The 21,055-nt window shown below is 56.4% G+C and overlaps 1 protein-coding gene and 1 long non-coding RNA gene across 8 annotated transcripts in view; one reads left to right on the top strand and one right to left on the bottom strand.

The window, feature by feature from the left end:
* Nucleotides 1–14,399, bottom strand: part of EEIG1 (estrogen-induced osteoclastogenesis regulator 1) — a 36,889-nt gene extending 22,490 nt beyond the window's left edge. For 2 of the 5 annotated variants that reach the window (XM_007101793.4, XM_055082073.1), the window contains exon 1: nt 13,339–13,896. In XM_007101793.4, the coding sequence (XP_007101855.1) occupies nt 13,339–13,484 (146 nt within the window). In that variant the 5' untranslated portion in view covers nt 13,485–13,896. Of the gene's footprint in view, nt 1–13,338 lie in introns of all 5 variants that reach the window. The other 3 variants (XM_028483178.1, XM_028483180.2, XM_007101794.4) reach the window with 3 other exon arrangements.
* Nucleotides 13,967–20,532, top strand: LOC114484767 (uncharacterized). Of its 3 annotated transcripts, XR_008616472.1 has the most exons (4): nt 13,984–14,016; nt 16,795–17,344; nt 19,111–19,174; nt 19,844–20,532. It is a non-coding gene; the product is annotated as an uncharacterized lncRNA (long non-coding RNA). The 3 variants fall into 3 exon arrangements; XR_003678032.2 differs by lacking the exon at nt 16,795–17,344 and having other exon boundaries at nt 13,967–14,016; XR_008616471.1 differs by lacking the exon at nt 13,984–14,016 and having other exon boundaries at nt 14,916–17,344.
* The last annotated feature ends 523 nt before the right edge of the window (nt 20,533–21,055 follow it).

Below are 21,055 nucleotides of genomic sequence, written 5' to 3'. Positions count from 1 at the left end.
AACACTGAAAATTCCTTGGTTTGTCACAAATGAAGATTTCCAGGCCCTGCCAGAACTAGACTCTGTTATGGCAGGGTTTCTCAACCTCGGCACTACTGACATTTTAAGCCATTCTGGTTTTTTTGGGGGGTGTCCTGTCCATTATAGGATGTTTGGCAGCATCCTGCCAGTAGCACAACTCCAGCTGTGACAACCAAAAATGTCTCCAGATATTGCCAACTGTCCGGGGGCAAAGTCACCCCTGGTTGAGAACCACTGCTGCAGGCCTTGGACTGGACTTTTTAAACAAGCTCCCAGGTGATTCTGAGGCAGGAGCTGGGCACCTGGCTAAGCGAGGGCATATCCATGAGAACTGAGTGGGACCCCAGGGACTCCCAGCCCCACTGCCCTCCTGTGCTCCTGAAAGGGCTGGTCCCCGGATTCCTCCCCTTCTGCCCCCATGATGAGAGATAACTGGAGCAAGGCTCCATCGCATGAATCCCTCCCCGCTGGGCTGGCAGTCACAACATCCAGCCTGCACCTCCTCAGCCACGCCCACTCCGTGATCTCCCCGACCTTGGTCCTTGGCCCGGTTCCTGGAAGAGCGAGCAGTCACAGCGATGCAGTCACAGTGATGCAATCAAGGTTCCCGGCTGATGAAACCCAGCCCAGGCTGGGAAAGGCGAGAGTCTAATAAGGAAACAATTTAAATCGACAACATCTGCCTGTGCTTCCCTGAAGAGAAGAGAGTACAGCCGCCCGGGGAGGGGCCCACCCCGGGGACCAGGCAAGGCATCTGTCCAGGGGCTGCAGGGCGGTAGAGCCTCCATTCCAGTGACGTGGCCAACGTGGCCGCCCAGCAGCATCTGGCTCCTGCCAGGAATTCAGGGCTGCACGCAGGGGAAGCAGCTTGCTGCGGTTCTGACACAGCCAGCCCCTCCTCCTGTGACACGATGAGACAGCAAGACGTTCCTAGAAGTCAAGCCACTCAGGCTTGGTGGAGAGGCATCAGTGTTAGGAGTAAGGACTCTGGAGTCAGAGGCACCTGCGTTCCACTCCTGCTACTCACCAGCCCGGTAACCTGGAACTGCATAAAAAAACCCAAAGTGGGCAGATGCTGGCTTCCCCATTTTACAGACACAGGCACGCTGCCTCCCTGGCTCTACCTTCGCAGAGGTGCCTGGACCCAGAGGCAGGCTCTGCAGGCAGCTCGAGCTTTCCTATCACCCAGGCGAATGTGTGAGCATGCTATTCTCAACTGATGCACAGCCCAAGAGGAGAGCAGCCTGTTGAAAGGAATCCATAGTAAACTGCTGGCTTTGACCAAGTGCTGGTCCAAACCCAGGCACCTGGGCGAAGGTGCCCCCATCACCAAATGTGGTCCATCCTGGCTCCTGTTTCCCGGGTACCCTTCTGTGTGCCAGGTGCTGCTCAAGCATGCACCCTCTGCAGACACGATCAGCAGCCACTTCACAGATGACCAAATGGACGCTCAGGGAGTCCGCAGGTCACTCAAGAGGTGAGGGGTGAACTGCACCTCCAAGCCCTACCTCAGGAGCCCACCCCCCACCCCCGCCCTGCAGGACCGCTGGGAAGATGCTCTAAGATAGAAAAGCTGTTCTCAGGGGACAGCAGCAGCCGTCAGTGTCCCTGCGCTTTGTGGGCTGACCCTTCACGAGTCTCAATACCAGGGAAGAGGCGGCCTTGAGACCAGTCTTATCCTAAAGGAGGGGTGGTCATGAGGTCAAAGTGCACGGTCAGTGGGGCATGGCACTGGGCCAAACTCATCAAGACCTGCTGGTGTTGGGGACCAAGCCTGGTCAATCCAGGGTCAAAGGGAGAGTGGGGAAATGTTCCTATAAAAGTCCATAATGTCAGCTTCCTGCCTCCTGAGCATTTCCTACTTATTGGGCACTGAACTGAGAGCTCTCCCTGCCTGACCTCCTGGAGTCCACACCCCAAGCCTGGGAGGTAGCTACCATCATCCCCACGTCGCAGGCAGGGAAACTGAGATTCAGAGCACAGAAGCCACCGACCCCAGGTCTGGCTGGGAGAGGGCCGTGATCTGATCTGAACCCATAGCTGTCTGACCTCAGAATCTTAAACTGGGCCCAGGCCCTAGAAATTCAAAGCACGGAGCCGCAGCTGGGCTATAGTAGCAACGTTCCCTCCTCCGTTCCAGAACCCACGACTGTAAAACATGGAGCTGTGGGGTTGGCTGTGCACAGGGAGTTTCCCTTCTGAGCCCCTGAGATCCCCAGCGGGACCACTCACTCACAAGACAAGGGTACAGGAGGCAGATAGGCTGGGGACCAAGGCCAGGATCTGCCACTCACTGGACACGACCTCTCTGGGCCTCAGTCACTGCCCTGCCCTGTCTCACGGGTTTGTTAAAAGGCCTAATGAGAGAACAGGGCCTGGCACATACCCAGAGGACACTCACACTGAAAGGGGGACATGGCCGCTACCATCGAAAGTAACTCTGAGACAGATGGTCCAGCAGGAAGCCAGGGCCCTGATGGAGGGCCCACTTCCCCATCCCAGGACCATGGATCAGGGCATTTCCCCAGACCTTGAACCTGGCTGGGATGTCCTGGGAGGTGGACGGGCAGGTAGCCCAGGTATGCTCAGGCCGCTCCTGGCTGACTCACGCCTGGGTGGTGTTTGACTCACCCAAGGAAGGGAAGAAACGGGAGGGAGGTATCCCCATCCCCGGAGCCCAGTTCCTTGAATAGCTGGACTCAAGTGAGTCACACGGATGTCCCTGTCCTCTGAGCCCCTACCCAACCCCATAGCCTTTCCTGAAAGCACCCTCCCCGCAACGACTGCAGACAAATTACTTCCTCTTCTGGACGTGGGTCTTATTAATGGTGAAAATGGAAGGAAGCTTCCGTGTCCCAGAGCGCAGGGGTCCTGGAGGCAGGGCCTTCGCTTCACTCTCTGCTGCTTCCCGTGTCCTAAGGATGGCACCTGGTACATGGGAGGTGCTCAGTAAGCCTCTGATGACTAAATTAGTGATATTCACAGCGCTGCTCTCAATAAGGGCCACCCTAGACCTTCCTGCACTGATATTTCCACCTCCAGGAAAGGGGCCTCCAGCTGTGGTCAGGTCATGTTCTCCAGCACTCTGTAGTCACTGACGGGTCAGAGGTCATCACCATCTCTGGATCTGCCCCCAGGTGTTCCCACTGCTCCACACCGCATTCCCCACGGCTCCTTGGACTTCTGAGGTGACCGAGGAATAACCAGGGACCACTCAGCCAGAGTCACGTCTCCTCACAAAACCAGCACAGACTAAGACCTGCTTTGCTGGCCATCTTCAGCAGCTCTCTGAGATTCCAACCACAAGACAAAGGGCTCGGGGTCAGGTGGGACCAGGAGGCCCTGACTCACCAATCTCCACCTCCTCCCCAGACAGCTGATTCTCCTGCAGACTCACGGACTGACCCTGGGCTAATCGCTGCCCCTGCCATTCACCTAGTCCACACACATTAACTGAGCACTTACTATGAGCCAGGCCTGAGTGGGACACTGGGAAACAAACCTGGGCCTTGGTCTTGTCTGCATCCAAAAGGGGCATGGCCATTCTCACCCAGGTCCAGGTGACTCCTCTTTAGCCGACAGAAAACCCTTAGGAGGTGCTGGAGCCCTGGGTCAGGCCTTCTCTCGCATTCAGGGAGAGTACCCAGTCAAAGGCCCATCCCCAAAGACAGCGGTCAGGGCCAGAGCAGGCAGGAGTGGCTGACGCCTCCCCTCCCCCACCATGCTCAGCACTTCTTGGAGAGCTGATGTGTCTAATGGTCTCCCCTGGCTCATGGGCCCAAGGTCAGGGGCCATGGCTGTCTCGGCCAATGCTGGACCCAGTGCCCAGTGCAGGGCCAGGGCAGCAGCCTGGCTCTAATCACAAATGTTTGCTGAATGGGTGAAACACAGGAAGAGAGAAGAGAAACAATTAAGGGGAGAGCAGGAGGCAGGTGAACCTTTCCTTCCTGCTCCCACCCCTGGATCCTCTCCAATGATTGCCCTGCATTAATACCAACCACTGCCAGCCTTTCCTGAGCACTTACTCTGTGCCGGGGGCTATGCTGGGTACCTAACGGGGGCATGGCGGCAGGGGGGTGGGTAACCCACTTAATCCAAGCGCCAAGAAGGAGCTTACCACCCCATTTCACAGAAGAGGAAAGCGAGGCTCAGAGAGATCCAGTGGTCTGGCAGCCTTGGGAGCCCGCCCTCCTTCTGAACCGCCAAACCCCACACCCAGCAGCCCCTGCCAGGGTTTGCAAGAGGCAGAAGGAAAATCCCCAGCCAGAGAAGACTGCTGGCAACTGCTGAGTTAAGGCTTGTAAGTGATGCTTATTGGGTAGGGATGGTTCAGGCTGCCCTGCCAGAAAGACCCTGGAAAGACCTGAGGACCTCCTCCAGGGTCTCAGGTGCCCAGCACGACCAAAGGTGTGGGTGTCTCAAGGCCTTTCTCACACAGACACGTGCACACGTCAGTGCATGGCTGGCTGGCTCTCACAGCAGTCCTGTGTAACCAGCCTCCTAGAAGCAGGACTTTACAGGTCCCAGAAGTCTCCTCCAGACATGACGGCCACCCCAATAAAGACAACATCATCCTGACTCGTATCAGGATGGGTTTTTTTAAATCAGAATGCTTTTGAACTTTATATAAACGGCACCGCACAGCATGCTCTTGTGTCTGGCTTCCTTCCCTCGAGGTTGTTTGCGACACTGTCCTTGTTGTGAGTAGCAACGGCTGCTGTGTAGCAGGCTCGAGTTTTGTTTTTAATCATTCCATGATGACAGAGGTGGGAAACCGCTCCTCTCAGCTGACAGCCACCTCCCCTCCTACAATGTGGAGTCCCAAGTGGTCAACCCCATGGCTGCCCTTGGGGGTTCTAAAATACAACTCTGACTGATTCACACCCTTCTGCGGATCCCTGGTCAGAGAAGTCCAAGCCCCTCCCCGTGGCCTCCCCCGACTCCGAGCCCCTAGCTCTTCCCTGCTCAGCACTCTTGCCCTTGCCTCCCCCTGCCCTGTGCTGCTCTTCTCTCCCCTCTACCCCAACCTACTCACCTACTGTCCCTGGGACGGAGCCCAGCATCCATTCCTGGGCGGGGCACTGTGGGGCAGGGCACTGCGGGGCGGGGCTGGAACCCCGGGAAGCTGCATGGGGCCCCACACACAGAAGGTGCTCAGGAACTTGTCCCTGAGGGACTGGGGGTCGGGGAGCCGCAGGTGTGCTGCCTCTGTGTGTCTGCAGAGAGTCCAGCACTCACTCAGAGGAAGTGGTGGGAAGTAAGGGCGCCTTGCGTGCAAAAAGGGCGCAGACTTCTGCCTTCCCCAGCACGTTTAGTCTGGTTTCAGCTGCCGGGTGCCGGGCCCTGTGCGAGCAGGTCGCCCTGATCTAGGGAGCCCTCCCGCCCCCACATGGGCACCCGCACCCCATTTGATGGGAGAAGCAAGCCCAGGCTGAGAGGACAAGGCTGTTGGCCATGGTCCCAGAGCCAGTGAGTAGTTGCTGAGGTGCCTCCCGGGGCAGGCACCAGCCTCCGCCTCCTCCCCATCCCCCTAGGAGCATCCCCACTCCACACACAGGGTCCACCCGACACAACCCATCGGTGCGGCCAGCTGCCTCTCAATCGCAGCCTCTGAGCCCAAGGCAGTGCCCAGCTGCATGGTACGCAGGCGAGGGCTGCTCCTGACACGCGCTGATACCTCCCGCACCAGGGTGGGGAGGGGCCGGGCCCAAGCAGCTGGCGGTGACTGGCACTTGGTCCAGCACCATCAGCGCCCACACTGGTTCAGGGCCAAGGGAGAAAAGTTCCAGTCCTGCGCCAGCGCCAACCCTCGGCAGGAAGCCCCAGGAGTAAGATGCAACAGAGGCCACTCCTGCCCACGGTCTGGGGCAGGAGCTAAGACGCATGGCCCACAGGGGCGTACAAGGCCAAAAGAGGCCAGGGAAGGCCTCCCAGAGGAGGTGGCTCTCAGGCTGGGCAGTTCAGCCAGGTGAAGAAGCCGGGGAAGGGAGCTTGAGGACAAGGCAGCTGCAGAAGCAAACGACTAGAAAAGTAAGGTGTGGTAAAAGTCAGGGAGCATCAGGGGCCTGCCACCCACCGAGGGCCCCTGGCTTTCTCCCCTGCTCCCCCGTCCCCCAGCAGAGTCTGCCCTCCGCCTCGCGTGGGGGGCGGTCTTCTGCCTGCCAGAGTGGGTCCCAGAACTGGCTGTGCAGAGGGCCCCTTCCCGCAGGCAGAAGCCCCCTACACCCTAGTCCCGCCCCACCCCGGGAGCACTCCAGCTCTCACTGGCTCGGAGCCAAGCACCCCAAGACAGGGTAGGTTCAAGCCAACAGAGGCAAGAAAGTGCACAGGCCCCACGGGGGACCCTGAGCTCCAGCGTGAGGCCCAGCTCCTTAGACACTAGGTGTGCTCCTCACCTGCTTCCCACCCCTCCGGAAGTAGCCTCTCCCCACAGCACCCCTAGAATCATGATACAGAGACAGCACCCCAGTCAGTCCTGGCCCACAGGGAAGTTCCAGCTGCCACAGAAGGGCAACTGAGGCGCGCCATCCAGCCCACCACCTTGACTCAGCCAGGGATGGAAGGATGGGCGGCAGCGCATCCAGTGCCTCAACCACGAGCCAGGAGCCCAGCTGGACGTTTGACAGGCATTATCTCACTTGCTCCTCCCCAGAACACTGCGAGGCAGACACCAGCAGCCCCTGAGGCTTAGAGACTGCGTCCCTTGCCCAAGGTCAAACAGGCGACAAGAGGCAGAGGACGGGAATGTCCTCCCCAGGCCTGTGCAGGGCAAGCCACCAGCCTGACAAAACAGGCGGCACGTCCTCCATCGGGGCTCTTTCCTCCCAACTGCGGGCTGTCACTCCCAGTTGACATCTGGGCAGATGGGGGGGTGGGGGGTTCCAGGCCTGCGTTTGAGAGCCATTCCAAGCCCAGGCCACCAAAAGAAGCTCACAGCAGAGACCGAGGGTTTGCAACGACAGTCCTAAGCAGACACCAAGGCCAGGCACAGGCTGGGCAGCTTCAGGCCTCACCAAGGCCACCAACAGCACAGTGTGACCTCGTGGAGAGCCAGAAGGCCCAAGGGTGATAGACCTCAGGTCACAGAGCACATCTGAGGCCCTGGGGGCAGGTCTGGTAGCCCCAGAACCCAAAGCACTTGCCAGGCCAAGTGGATAATGAAGAGAGACAGCCCTCGCCCTCGCCCTCGCCCCAAATTAGTTCCAGGTCTCGTTCTAAGCCAAGTCTGATGTCTCTCCCCGGCTCAAACCTTTCCGTGGCTGTCTAATGAGATGAGGATAAATTTATATTGGTTGCCGTGGGTGCTATACTGCTCCTCCCAGCAGCGGGCAAGTGACCACAGGGTCACCACACAGCAGTCACCAGACTCCACATACTGAGTCCCCAGGCTCGCGAGGCCCGTGAGCAGACATGCTAGCAGCTATCACGAGGTCCAGGCAGGGCTTCGCAAATGCAAGACAGGACTTCCAGGTACTGAACAAGCAGAGTTCAAAGGCACTCGGGGCTCTCCGACACACGGTGTGGTTGCTACTAAGAACCCCTGGCCAGAGTAGCTCCCAAAACAGAGATCAAAGTGAGGAACAGGCCTCGGGGAACAGCCCTGGCTCCACAGGGCCAGATCACCTCGGGTCAGGGCTCTGCCACTGCCAGGCTGGCAGGCAGGTGGCAAGGGCTGCCAGGGTGGCACCTGCCAATGGTGTGGCCAGCTGGCGGCAAAGGCTGGGCTCAAGGAGCAGACACCAAGGCCACGCACAGGCTGACCCCGAGGGAGCCCGCAGCTGGCCTGGTGCCACAGCCTGGCTGCCATGGGTGGTCTCTGCAGCCTGCCAGCAAGACATCTCTCCACAAGCACCCGCCTCCTCAGGCCCCAGCTTGTGCACGGAAGGCCTTTCACAGGGGCCCCGGGGAGCGGGCTGGCCCGAGTAAATGAGGGAGGCAGACCACCGTCAGGGATCCAAGGGCACGCAGGGGGTCAGGAGGAGCCCAGAGCAGGCAGCCCACGGAGGAGGCAGCGCAAAGCCCCTTGGGCCAGATGCTGCCACGTGACACCGTTGCTCGATCTTCTGATTTAAAATATTTTTGTTTATGCTGTCAAAAACTCTTAGAGCACTGTATAGGGCAACAAAATCCCAGCCGCATTTGGCCACTGTGCACTCTCTGAACTTCCATCTTCCAGCACCTACTAAGTGCTGGGTGTGGTGCCAGGAACTTGAGGACAAGGAAATCCACCTGCCGGCTCTACCCGCCCACCTTCTCTCCAGTGTGCCCACTCTTCTCCCTCTGCCTGCCACGGCCCACCAAGGCCACAACTCCAACCTCCCTTACTGAGTACCAGTCAGGCACCCTGGCATCTTCTCCACCTGGCAGCCAAGAGCCAGCATCCTAATCGGCAAACCAGGCACACTGCCCCCCTGCCCCTCGGCTGGACCCCCAAAGCCAGGAACTGTCCAGCCCAGCTACCCCCATCTTCATTTACTGCAGCCGGCCCCGTGCTGCCCCTCCCATACCCCAACCATGCCAGCCCCTTGCCTAGATCACTGACCAAGCGCCTTCCAGCTGGGGGCCTCTGCCTGACCTCTTCCCAAACTCATGGAGCTTATGCTTTCAGGATGGGGCACATCACTGTGATAGGGAGGGCTTTCCCTTCGGCCCACAAGGCTCCCATGAAGGGTCACTTCCTCAGGGAAGTCTTCCTCTGTGATGCCCGCAGGCACACTGCCCCTACCCCATGGGGAGCTCCATGGGAGCAAGGCTGTCTGGTCCCGGTCACCTCTGAAAGCCCAGGACCAAGAGGGTGCTCGGTAAATGTGGAAAAGGGACCTGTGCCTGCCAGCCTCCTCCCGCTCCCTCCTCCTCCCCCCTCCCCACTCGGTCTCCAGAGCTCCCGATCTGTGAAGGGAAGTGGATGCCCTGCCTGCCTTAGGGTCCCACTGCACCTCCACATCCCTGCACCCTTGGGCCCAAGAGACAGAACTGTGTGTCCATCTCCACATGACCCTCCCTCCACATTAAGATGTGCATGAGAGCAGGCCTCGCAGGGCAGCAGATTCAAGTGGCAGCTGCAGCCTTTTCCAAGGAGGGAGGGAGAGGGCCTCGGGGAAGCAGAGGCCCAGCCAAGCCTGTGGCGTGTGTGTGCAAAGACCTGGCCTCCCCAGGCCCGGGCACAGGGCCTCCAGCTGCAGAGCTGACCTGTCCAAGGTCTTCTTCATGCCCCCCACAAATCCCAAACATCCCTCGGAGGTCTCCCGTCCCGGCCTGCTCAAGGCCAGGCCCACAGAGAGAAGTCAGTACCTGTACTGTGAGCAGGCGTGCCCTCTTTCAAAAGGCTGCCCAAATAAAAACCCCACTGAAGAGATAGTTGAGAATTCAAAGCTGCCAAAAAGGACAGGTGGGAGCCTGCCCAAGTCACACAGTCTGCTTCTTAGACAGCCTGGCACCCAAGTGCAGAGCAGGAGGAGCCATCGGAGGGGCCCCTCTTCTCTTTCTGGCCCAGCCTGCCCCTTCATGCAAAGAGGGGTACTGCGCAGGGGACAGAAGTCAGGGCCAACCAGAGCCCATCCGGCTGTGCCATTAGCTCCTCCTATGAAGTGACCCTGAACAAGTGACTTCTCTGCCCCCAGCCTCAGTTTCCCCATCCATTGGCCAAGGAGGCTCGCTCTGCCTGTCTCCTCCAGAGAGGACTTGCTGTAAGGTAAATCAACGCCTCCCTTTCACTCCCACCCACCACCAGCCACGTGCATGGGGCAGGCCACAGGACCAGCGCCAGCTGGGCACAGAGACCTCTCAGGATGTTTGGGATTCCTCCTGCCTGAAAGACAGATTGGCTCAAGGCTGGAAGCCCGTGCCCAGCGTGCCCTAGGGAGACCACAGCCTGGTCCACTGCTTCCCGACTCACCAGACTTGGCTGGGATGCATCCCTCCTGGGACCCCTAGGAAAGCCTCCCAGATGCCATTTGGATGAGTCTGCTGGAAGGCCTCTAGGCAGAGACGTTGGCAAATGCCCATTGTGCCCCAGTGCCAGCCCGTGCCTGGCACCAAGTCTACAGCAGTGGACTTCAGCCCCACCCCCACCTGTGGCCCCGAGGCCCCTTTTCCTCAGATCTCACAGGATCTAGCCCAGTGCCTTGAAATGATCCAAATCTGGATTTCTCTGTACCACCCAACCCACTAAAAAGAAGCTCCTTCAAAGGTCTGAGGACATGACACGAGGCTGTAGCTGCTTCAAGCCCTCTGCCACCAAGGCAAGGCAGGGCCTTGGAGCCGGACCTGCCCACATTTAAATGACAGCTCTGCCACTCCCTCGCTGAGTGACACGGGTCCATCGCTTTAGGTCTCTTGACCCCAATTTCCTCATCAGCTCACCAGGTGGTTCAAGGACTCAGCTGATCATGCATTCGAGGTGCTCAGCAGGTCCCTGGCATCTAATAATGCACAATCAAAGGCAGCTTAAACCCTAATGATAAAAATGGTTATTTTCCCAATTGCATTTCTAGCCAGGTGACCTCTCCGGATGGCCGAGAGGATGAACAGACACAGCATGTGCAAAAACACTCAGCACGGCACCTGGCACGTAGCACTGAACATGGTAGCTGTGAGGATTATGGTGCATAAGGAGGCCTCAGAAAGATGAGGCTGGAGAACACTGCAATGTACCACCTGTTCTACCTGCTCAAATTGGGTCAGGCTGGAGCTGTGTACCCAGCTGTTGCCATGGCACCCAACACACAGGGAAACACTCTAGCTAGGAGGGTTGCTGCTGCAGGAGTGGGGCCTCGGGCCTGCTTTGCTCAGACACCACCCAGGCTGCCACCACCCCCACTCCCTGGGACATGTCAGGGGTCTCCGGGGTTACGGACAGTGTGCTAATAAACTAAGCAGGTCTCGTCACCCCTGACCCTACCCCACCTCCAAAACAATAGGGCCTTGGCCCTCTGGAGAGGTGGGCTGTGAGGAGGGGCTCCCAGGCTGCAGACCAGGGTGTGTGGGATGGGAGTGGAGGGTAGGAACCCAGGAACCCCCATCTCCTGGGCAAAAGCCAAAGCATCTCTAAAGCAGCCTCAGGTCTGTTCCCTGGGAACGTGTCTGTTCCCTCCAGCCACACATGCCCAGCAGTAAACAGGTACCCACAGCCCACTAAATGCCCAGTTGTGTGGGGTTCAATGTCAGCTCTTCCCTCCTCATGCCACTCAGGTTTCATCCAGGATGAGGGTTGGGAAAGCCTGTTTAGGCAGGCTCAGCCGGGTTCAGGGAATCCATGGCCCCTTGCCAAGAGGGAAGAAGGGGAGAGAGAGGTGAAATCCAGACACTGTGGGCTGAGACCTGGAACTTTCCAGCCTTTCCCGGATGAGGGGGCAGGTTTAGGGCAATTGAAAGGCTGAAAGGTAGGGTGACAGTGGCCCCAGGGCCTGGGAAGCCAGCTGAGACCTCAGCCTGGGGCTGAGTACTAATTCTTCAGTAGGATCCAAGACCCTGCCCCCAGCCCTTAGGTCAGATGTAGGCCCTCTGCTGACTCCACTTGGTCCCCCCAAGACCTAGGAGGGGCTGGAGCCTGGGCCCCTCTACCATAGTAACAACAGCTGCTGCAACAATCTGCCTGGTCAGACATGGTATATGCAGTACCCATTCCCCATCACGACTCTAGGGGTGGGTATGACTTCTCCCATTTCACAGAAAAAGAAACCAAGGCTCAAAAGCAGAACAGGCTAAAAGCACATGATGAGTTTGAATCTGGGCTCTGCTGTATTAACGCAGAGAAATCACTCCCTCTTTGAGCCTCTGAGCCACCTCTATAAAATGGGAATAACGATACTACAGGCCTCCCCCAACCTCCACTCTGCTCCATGGCATAGTCAACAGGTTAAGTGAGAGGTGCTAGTAAAACAGTGAGCAAAGCACCAGTAATTGCTGGTTCTTGGAATCAGAGAGGTTAGGTAACTTGCCCTAGGTCACCCGGCCACTCACTGGCTGACCCCAGGCCCTAGCTGTGAGCAGCACAGCCCTTTCCCAGAAAGGCTGGGCTACTCTGTGGGTGGCCACAGGATCACAGGCTTCCCAGGCAACGAGGACAGCCTCCCAACCCCACAGCAAAGGGCAGCCCTCGTCTGAATTCCTCAGATAAGCAGCTCCCAGCCTGAGCGGACCCAAGTGCACAGAAAAGGCACCCCACCCTGTCCCACACTGGAGACTCCTAAATCTGGGTTAGGCTGTATGCCTCCTCTCCCTCCTCCCAGCAGAACATTCGACCACCAGATTCATCCAACAGGTCTCCAAACAGGCCAAGTTCAGTTGACAACTGCCTCCTTCGAGGTCCCTGGCAAGCCACTTACTCCCTCTTTCTGGGCCTCAGTTTCTCCATCTGTAACAGGCACCCCATCTCAGAACTGTGAGGCAGCTCCAGCGAACTGGGCCCACAAGGAGGCCTGAGGAGCAAAGGGACAGACCAAGGAAGGGAGCCAGTGGGTCACAGGCACTGGGCCAGGCCCTGCACTGCATTCTCTCTGCTGAAACTTCTTCACAACTCTGACAGAGAGACATATATTGGGCCCACAGAGTGGCCGAGCTAGGACTCAAACTCCCATCTGTCACACTCCAGGACTATGTGACCCCAGATGGGCCCAGGCAGTGGGCGCAGCTTGGGAACTCAGCCGCCCTCAGCAATGAGCCAGGCAGCTGGACCTGCAGGATGGGGAAGAACACAAAAACTAAACTTGACCGAGCCTCTTTCTTTCAGAGAGGGCAGCAGCCTTCTTGACAAGGGCATTTGCAAAGCAAAGCAGCCCAGCTCCAGCCAGAAGAGGACAGTGACTCAGAGGGGGCTGGGCAGGCCAAAATCCAGCCACCACCCTCCAGCCAGACCAGGAGTGCCTGGGGCTGGACCTTCCCAGGAGCCAGGGAGTGCCAGGGAACCTGTGGCTGGCCCGGGCTCTAAATCATATGACAGCCCGAGTGGCCAGCTGGGTGCAAGATGCCCTGGAACACTCCTCCCCTTCTCAGCCCTTCGAGGCCAAACCCCGCTGGGCTCGTCATACAAGTCTGCAGAATGGGCCTACTGTGGGCTGTGTGAGAGGCCCCACGAGGGGGCTGAAACAACAGACCCCCAGGTATCCGGCTGGTCACCTGCAGATGGGTGCCCAGCACCCTGCCAGCTTCCTCAGGCCCAGACCTCCCAGATCACTCAGTCCTGCCTTGTGCAAACCTGCCCCGGACACACAATCTCCAGGACTCTCTGGACCCCAAGAGGCACTTCCACACTCGCCAAGTGACTAGATCTGGCTCATTATCCCCCTTCCCTGCAGGCAGGCCTGCCCCAGCTCCTACCTTGACGACAAGCTGACAAAATCCCCGCCATCCAGCAGCCGGACCTTGCAGAAGAGGACCCCGTTCACGAAGGGGACCGCAGTCAGCTCCTCCAGGGTGAAAGTGGTTTGGAATTTGAATTTCTTCTTCTTCATCAAAAAAGCCATGAGCGAGTTCCCTGAGTCTGAAGCCCCGAAGGCCAAAAAAAGAGGGGGAGCCAGAAATCCCCAGGATTCCTTTCCCTACACCACACCCCCTCCTCAAAACACCAGAGCCGGATCCCGCCCAGATGGTGGCTGAGGCGGCAGAGCGGATGGGGATGAGTCCGGAGGGCCCTGGTCTGAACTACCAGTCCAGTTCGCAGGCCGGCTGGCTTCACCCTCGGGGAGCTGGGGCTTGGAGGGGTTCGGAGTGGCCGGGGGCTTCACCGGCATGTAAACACTGGGGCATGGCCCAGGAGTCAAGGGAAGGGGTGGCGGGCGGCGCGCGAGCGGCCGCGCTGGCGGACAGCATCCCGAGCCGCGGTCCCTGGGGAGCTCACGCCGCGCGACTAGGCACGGCGGGCGGACCGGTGAGACTGAGGGCGATGGGCGGCCCGGTGAGGCCGAGGGCGGCCCCGCCCCCGCCCCGCTGGCGGCCGGGGGTAGGCGCCCACACCGCGCCCACGCTCCCGCTCCTGGGTGCCAAGCAGCCGCGCAGGTGAGTCCGGGGAGGCTGAGGGCACCCCCAGGGGGCGGCCGGGAGCTTTGGGGGCCTCTCCGGGAGGCGCGTCGGGGACGCTCCGGGCCGGGAACGTCCGGCCACTGCCCCCTCCCGGCGGGCACCGGGCCGGGCTCCAGGCAGCAGGGGCGCCGCCTCCTCCTCGGTCTTGGGTCCCGCTCCGCGGGCCCCGGCGGAGCTGAGGCGCCCCTCCGGCCGGCCGGTGGCGCCCACCTCACCCGCCTCACCCGCCGCCTCTGGCCAGCACCCCCGCGAGCAGCAGCGCCGCCGCCTGAGATCCCAACGCCACCGCCCGCCCGACGCTGCGCGGCCCAGTTCGGAGAATACCGAGGCCCACCGCGGCCGCCCGCGGAGCCGCCGCTGAGCGCGGGAGGGGCGGGGCGCCGGGGGCTCAGCCCGCCCACGATTGGGCGGCCCGGAGGGGCGGGCGCGGAGTGCGATTGGCGGACGGCGGCGTGGGGCGGGACTCTCGGGAGGCCGAGGCAGCTCGAGGCGTTCGGATTGGTGCGTCGCCCATCTGGGCCCGCCTCCTCGGTCGGGGCGGAGCGGAGGGAAAAGGCTAGGGGCCCTGGGGAGGCAGTGGGAGGTCGCGGGGTGGGAAGCCGGGGCCGGCAGGCCGGCAGGGAGGAGGGCGCGAGCAAAAGAAAAGGAGAAACAATGACGAGAAGAAACAATATGAGCACTATGGCTGAAGTGGCCCTCCAGTGTCCTCCCAGATTTGAGTTCGTTGACGACTAGATCAGGCCCGGAAGGTAGCGAGTCCCATTTTTCAGAAAATACACCCAAGAGAGGTGACCGGAACTAGACCATGCAGGTGTTTGGCTTCGAATCTCTATTTCTCAGCACTGAGGAGGGAAGTGCCTGCAAAGGCTTCGCCAGGGCTTGAGTTAAAGCAGTTCATCACGCAACCTGTGATAGAACCAGCTTCTCCCTTTCCAAGCTTCTATCAAAGCCTTTTGTTGTTGATTAGCTTCTTACCTAGTTATGGCTGGTCTCCCTGACTGCATTAACTACCCTGGACAGAGAGACCAATTCAGGAGCTTTTTACTTCCCAGGCCTTCAACGTATTGCAGTTCATTGATTCAGTCCCCAAATGTTTAGGTGCCCCTGAGCCAGGCTCGGATTTAGGAGTGAGACTGGTGGGCCTTCCATCTCCAACCTCGCCAAGCTCTAGATCAGGTGGAGAAGCAGACAGGGACACAGGCAGAGACAAATCTGGTGGATGAGGACTGTAATGGGGGACTTAAAAGGGAGCTCAAAAAAAAAAAAACAAAAAAACGGAGCTCAGTGGAGGCAGGGGTGGAGGGGAGGGGGACTCAGAGAGAATGCCTCACAGAGTTATCCAGGCCACTGGCAGGATGCATACCCTGAGTCAGGCAGGGTCCAGGCAGAGGGAGCCTCAAGAGCCCTGGCAGCCAGAGAGTGCAATGCCCACAGAAAGCTGTGAGTACCTCCATGCTCCTGCACTGTGGCTCTTTGAGAGATGCGGGAGGCGAGAGGTATGGCTGGAAGGCCTGTAATGGCTGGATCTTCCAGAGTCTTGTAGATCAGAGGAAGGAGGGGAGCTACGCACACGTTCTGAGCGGGAGAGTGACCCAGACAGATTTGCTTTTTGTTAGAAGAAGCTTGCTCTGACTACAGGTAGTGTGGAAGAGAGAAGATGGGAAACAGGGGTGAGGGGCCTGTTGTGGTGATCCAGGCCAGAGATGATGCTAGTGGAACCACAGCACTGCAGGAAAACTGGAGTCCGAGAGGCATTTGAGAGACAGAATCAAGTGCACCTGGGGATGAGTTAGGTTGGGACATGTATCTGAGGACTTAGATTTCTGATTCCTTCCTGATCCCCAGCCATAAAATGGGTGGCAACCTGTAATTCTCTCCAGTTTGTCCCATAATTTGAAAAACACAGTTAGCAGATAGGAGATGAATGATAATAGCAGCTCCCAGTACTTTTATGTATCCCCCTGTACAGCCCGGGAAGTTGAGGCCTGGAGAGTTTAAATTACTTGACTAGGGTCCTGACCCTGGAGCACAGGCACTAGACTGCTAAGCTGTGCTGCTCACATTGGCGTAGGAGTGGGGGTTCTCACTAATCCTGGCTGGACCTGCTCCACAGGGGAAAGGCCTGTGGCTATCTGACCCCAGAAGGGGATTTCAGAGGAGGGAGCCAGCCAAGGATGTCCCAAGGCCTGGCTGACTTCTCAGCTGTGACCGTGAGTAACCCCAGGCCTCTCCAACAGGAAGCAGGGTGGGCCTGGCTGCCAGACTTAGCTCGGGTTGGGTATTTATCTCTCTGAGTCTCTGGGCTGGGAACCCAGGAAGTTACCCTTCTCTCGTTTCCCAGGTGGGTCCTGGTTAAGGGAGAGAGCTAGGTGCCAGGACAGGATGCCGCATTTGGGGCGAGACAAGCCTGAGTTAGGATCCGGGTTCTGCTGCATATTGGTAGTATGGCCTTGGTTCGAAACACCAAGGCTCAGGGACTCCAAACCGAGAGGGGGTTCAGTATGGTCTGGCTAGGATCGCTTGCCCTGGAGCCAACAGAACTGGGTCCAAAATCTGGCTGACACAACACCGACCACCTGTGTCACACACACTTTGGGTATAGTTTTGCATGCATAGGAAGGGATCTTGAAGGAGACACTCTAAACTTTCCCATCTCTGAGCCACAGTTTCTTCGTCTATAAGTTAGGAATAAGAATATCAACCTTTGGGACTTCCCTGGTGGTCCAGGGGTAAAGAATCCACCTTCCAATGCAGGGGACAGGGGTTCGATCCCTGGTCAGGAAACTAAGATCCCACATGCCGTGGGGCAACTAAGCCCTGGTGCCACAACTACTGAGCTCGCGCTCCACAACTAGAACCTGCGTGCCGCAAACTACAGGGCCCATGCGCTCTGGACACCACCTGCCACAACTAGAGAGAGAATAAAAACCCGCACACCACAACTAGAGAGAAGTCCACGCCACAACTAGAGAGGAGCCGAGGAGCCCGCGCTGCAACGAAGACCCTGCGTGCTGCAACGAAGACCCGATGCAGCCAAAAAAATAAAGAAAATAAAGAAAGAGAATAAATAAATATTAAAAAAAAAAAAAAAAAGAATATCAACCTTTCCAGAAGAGGCTGTGCCTGCAAAAGGCTCAGGCCTGGAGGGACATGGGGATCTGAGTGAGTAGTCAGCAGGGAGCTCCAGGCTGGCACTTCCTTACTTCTCCAGCCCCCTAAATTCTCAAGCATAGCCTGTCCTTCCTCCCTGAGGCCCTGACCGGACATATGAGGAAACCAGTACCTAATAACATAATTCAGACAAGTAAGTGGTCTGGAAAAGGAATCCCAGGAGACTTTGAGAGAGGTTGATAGGATTGGGAGTCCTGATTTAGATGATCAAGGAAGGCCTCTGCAAAGCGTTATCTCAGCCCAGACCTACATAAGAAGGGGGCCCCAAGCACAGGAAGCTCTGGGCGCAGAGGCAGGAGCTGGCATGTTTCCAGGACTCTGTGTGCCTGGAGGGGAGCGTGTGGAGGGAGGAGAGAGAGGTGTGGAGTCAGGCAGGAGCCGGCTCACGTGGGCCCTCTGGGCCTGGGAGGAGTTTAGATTTTAGTCTAAGCCCAAAAGGACACCATGGGAGGATGTAAGCAGGTTGGTGACAAGATCCAAAATACCTTTATGAAAGTTCTTTCCAGTTTGAAAGTTGTTTCCAGTTCTTTCCATCCTTTGGAGAACGGATTGATGGTCAGCAGGCGAGAACAGAGGCAGGCAGACAGGCGAGGAGGCTATTACAGCCATTCCAACTGGAAACTGGTGGCTCAGACCACGGCGGAGCCAGAACAATGGGAAGAGAGAGGGAACACCTGTTGAGAAGTGATAATAGTCACCCACTAGAACTTTCTGAATACTCCCAGGATTTTGAATTTGACTGAATGGCACCAGGTTCCCTTAGTCAGGAGGTAAGTGAGCACAAGCCCTGGAATAGGAGTGAGGAAGGAGTAGAGGGGATGGAGGGGCTGCGTGGGACATCAGCCTGTAGAGCAGACTCACAGCTGGAGAAAGTGGGGGTACCCTTAGAGGATCCTTACCTTTATCTGGCCCTAGACAAACTCTTGTGATGCTATCTTCTTCTCTCTCGTTACAGCATGAGCGTCACAGGATCAGACACCTCACCCATGGTGTCCCCACATCCACTTCATGGCCTGTCACATGATAGACAGTCAATAAATGGTTGTCCAAGGGATGGATGCATATATATCATGCATATGCATATAGCCATACATATGTATGGATGTATATATGAATGGATAGACGTGTGGATGGACGGATGGGTGGGTGGATGGATGACTGTAGATTTAACCTTGTCACCTATTTTTAAACTCCTTGGTGTTGCCAATAAGTATCAAAATTCAATATGCACAGGTCCATTTAAAGTAAGTTACCCAATAGCAATACTCACACACGCGTACAAAGTTACATGTGCAAGGTGGCCCTGCACCATTATGTATTATACGAAAATATTGGCAGCAGCCTGATGTCTGACAGTAGGAAGAGGGGGTCTTTGAGGGGAAGGACTGTGTTTTGTGCCTTGCTCCATCCTCAGCACCTGGGATAATACCCAGTATTACCCAGGGTTAAATACATATTTGTGGGATGAAGGGAAGCATCATCAGTGAGATGCTGTCCAGCTGTTGAGAAGGATGCTGGAGATGTGTGTGCCAGGGTGGGAGATGTCCACCCTATCGTGGCAAAGCAAGCACAGACAGTATATAAAGGATGAGCTTATTTTTGTCAAGAAAAATAGATCTATTTATGTGTGCATAGAAGAGAATCTTGAAGGATACACTAAATTGTTACCAGAGGCTTTCAACTAAGGAGAGGGTTTGGGGGGAAATGTTTATTATTTTAATGACTATTCTGGGGTATTGTTTGGTTTTTGTAATATGATAGATTTATTTTATAATTTAATAATATATAATTATAAGGATATTATTAGCAAAAGGCCTTCCATGCTTGTCCAACACCCTCTGGATAAAGTAAAAGTTTCTTTTCTTTTTTCTTCCTTTCTTTTTTTTTTTTTTTTTTTAGCTAAGAAGTGGATTTCTTTAGAGAGATACACATTCCATAGACAAAATGCGGTCCATCTCAAAAGGTGAGAACGGCCTTGGGAGAAACACACTTCACAGAGAGAGTGTGGGCCATCTCGGAAGGCGAGAGCAAGTCAAAGGTTCTTAGAGAGAAAAAAAAAAAAAAAAAAAGGGTTCTTAGCCAGGCATTCAGTCCCCTCTGGAATCAACTGCTCAGCCTCTCCCTGCCTGCCCTGCTCGGACCCCTGCAGCCCTGCTCAAAGGTTCTGGCCTTGTCCTCTTGCCCACCTGGTGACACCTACTCAGTGTCGGGCTTCAGCTCAAGCATCCTCTCCCACCCCATTCCCCGACATCAGGCACAATGCTTACTCCCCGCTCTGTGCCCCCAAGTTACCGACCATCTGTGTGCAGAGAAATGAGGGCTCGGCCTTCTGTTTTCTGTCACAATAACTGGTGTGTACTTGGCATTCATTGGAAGGGAGGTGGGAGGGCGGGAGGGAAAAAGGGAAGAAGGGAAGAGAAAATGAAAGGAAGAAAGAAAGGGGAAATCGAGGTTGGGTTGGAAAATGCCACTTGCCCAAATCACCCTGAGGGCAGGCAGCTACTCAGCTGGCCTGCTCTCTCAGTCACCTGACAGCCAGCACAGAGCGCCACGCCAAGCCCTTTTCCCAGCGCTGCTTTGCCACAGGCGGTCAGTGCTGATTCAGTGGTGACTCGGCTCCAATTATTTGCAGAACTGGAATGGCAGCTGAGCCACCCCGGCAGCTGACCAAGGGCGTATCGATTTGTGCTAGGCTCCTTGCGAATATCTGAGCCAGTCACACATGAAGATAAAGGCTCCAAAGAACTCACCCACGGTGATCTGTCCTGCTTAAACCTCCCACGGCCAAGTCCACAAGTCTCCCCGTTGATCAACCAACTCTGCCCTTTCCAACCCAAGCCTGACCATCACTCGCGGAGAGTAGTCATGGTTCAGAACCCGGGATCTGGAGTCAGGCAGCCCGGGTTCCAGCCCAAGGATTACTGAGTCAAAGGGTATTTACATATTTACTGTTGAGAGATGCTGCCAAACTGCCTTCCAAAAAGTTGGACCCATTTATACTCCCACCAGCAGTATAAGACAGTGCCCGTTCCCATACTTTCTCCATCTTTACCAATCTGTTTCAAAACAAAACACCCTCTACTACCATGCTTGCATTTCTTGCGCTAGCATCTTTTCATCTTCTTTTGGCAAATTGAATTTCTGTAAATTGCCTGGCCATATCCTTTGTCCATTTTTAAAAATTTGAGTTGTCCTCTTTTTGTTATTTATTTGTAGTAGCTTATTACATATTTGGATATCAACCTCTGTTATAAATGTGAAAGTATGACTTCCACTTAATCAGTGGTCACTGGACTTTGTTTATGGTGTCTATTTGCCTCCCAGCAGCCCTTGCCAAACCCCAGCTAAGAGATAGGAATCCACCTACTTCAGTGGAGAGAGCACTGCACTGGGAGTCAGGAACCCGGGTTTTGAGTTCTACCTCTGTCATTGATTCACTGTGTGACTTTGAACCAGTCCCTGACCTCTCTTTCACTATCTGCTAAATAAGAGCATTGAATTGAGTGGTCTCTGTAGACCTGTCCACCTCCATGGTCTAGACGAGCACTATTAATAGAACTTTCTGCAATGATGGAAATGTTCCATCTCTGCACTGTTCAATATGGTAACCACTAGCCACATGCGGCTATTGAGCACTTAAAAATGTGACTAGTGTGACTGAGAAACTGAATTTTAAACTCCATTGAATTTACATTAAAAACTTAGATAGCCACAGGTGGCTAATGACTGCCGTATTATACAGTGCAAGTCCGGATGGTCTAGATCCCCCACCTCTGAGTATGCTGTAATACAGTTTAATTAAGGCAGCAATGGAGAGTCCCTGTGTGACTTGGGGAAGGTCATT

Source organism: Physeter macrocephalus, unplaced genomic scaffold (assembly GCF_002837175.3).
Source record: "Physeter macrocephalus isolate SW-GA unplaced genomic scaffold, ASM283717v5 random_10, whole genome shotgun sequence".
Lineage (NCBI taxonomy): Eukaryota > Metazoa > Chordata > Mammalia > Artiodactyla > Physeteridae > Physeter > Physeter macrocephalus.
This window is presented reverse-complemented; position numbering and strand designations above follow the sequence as displayed.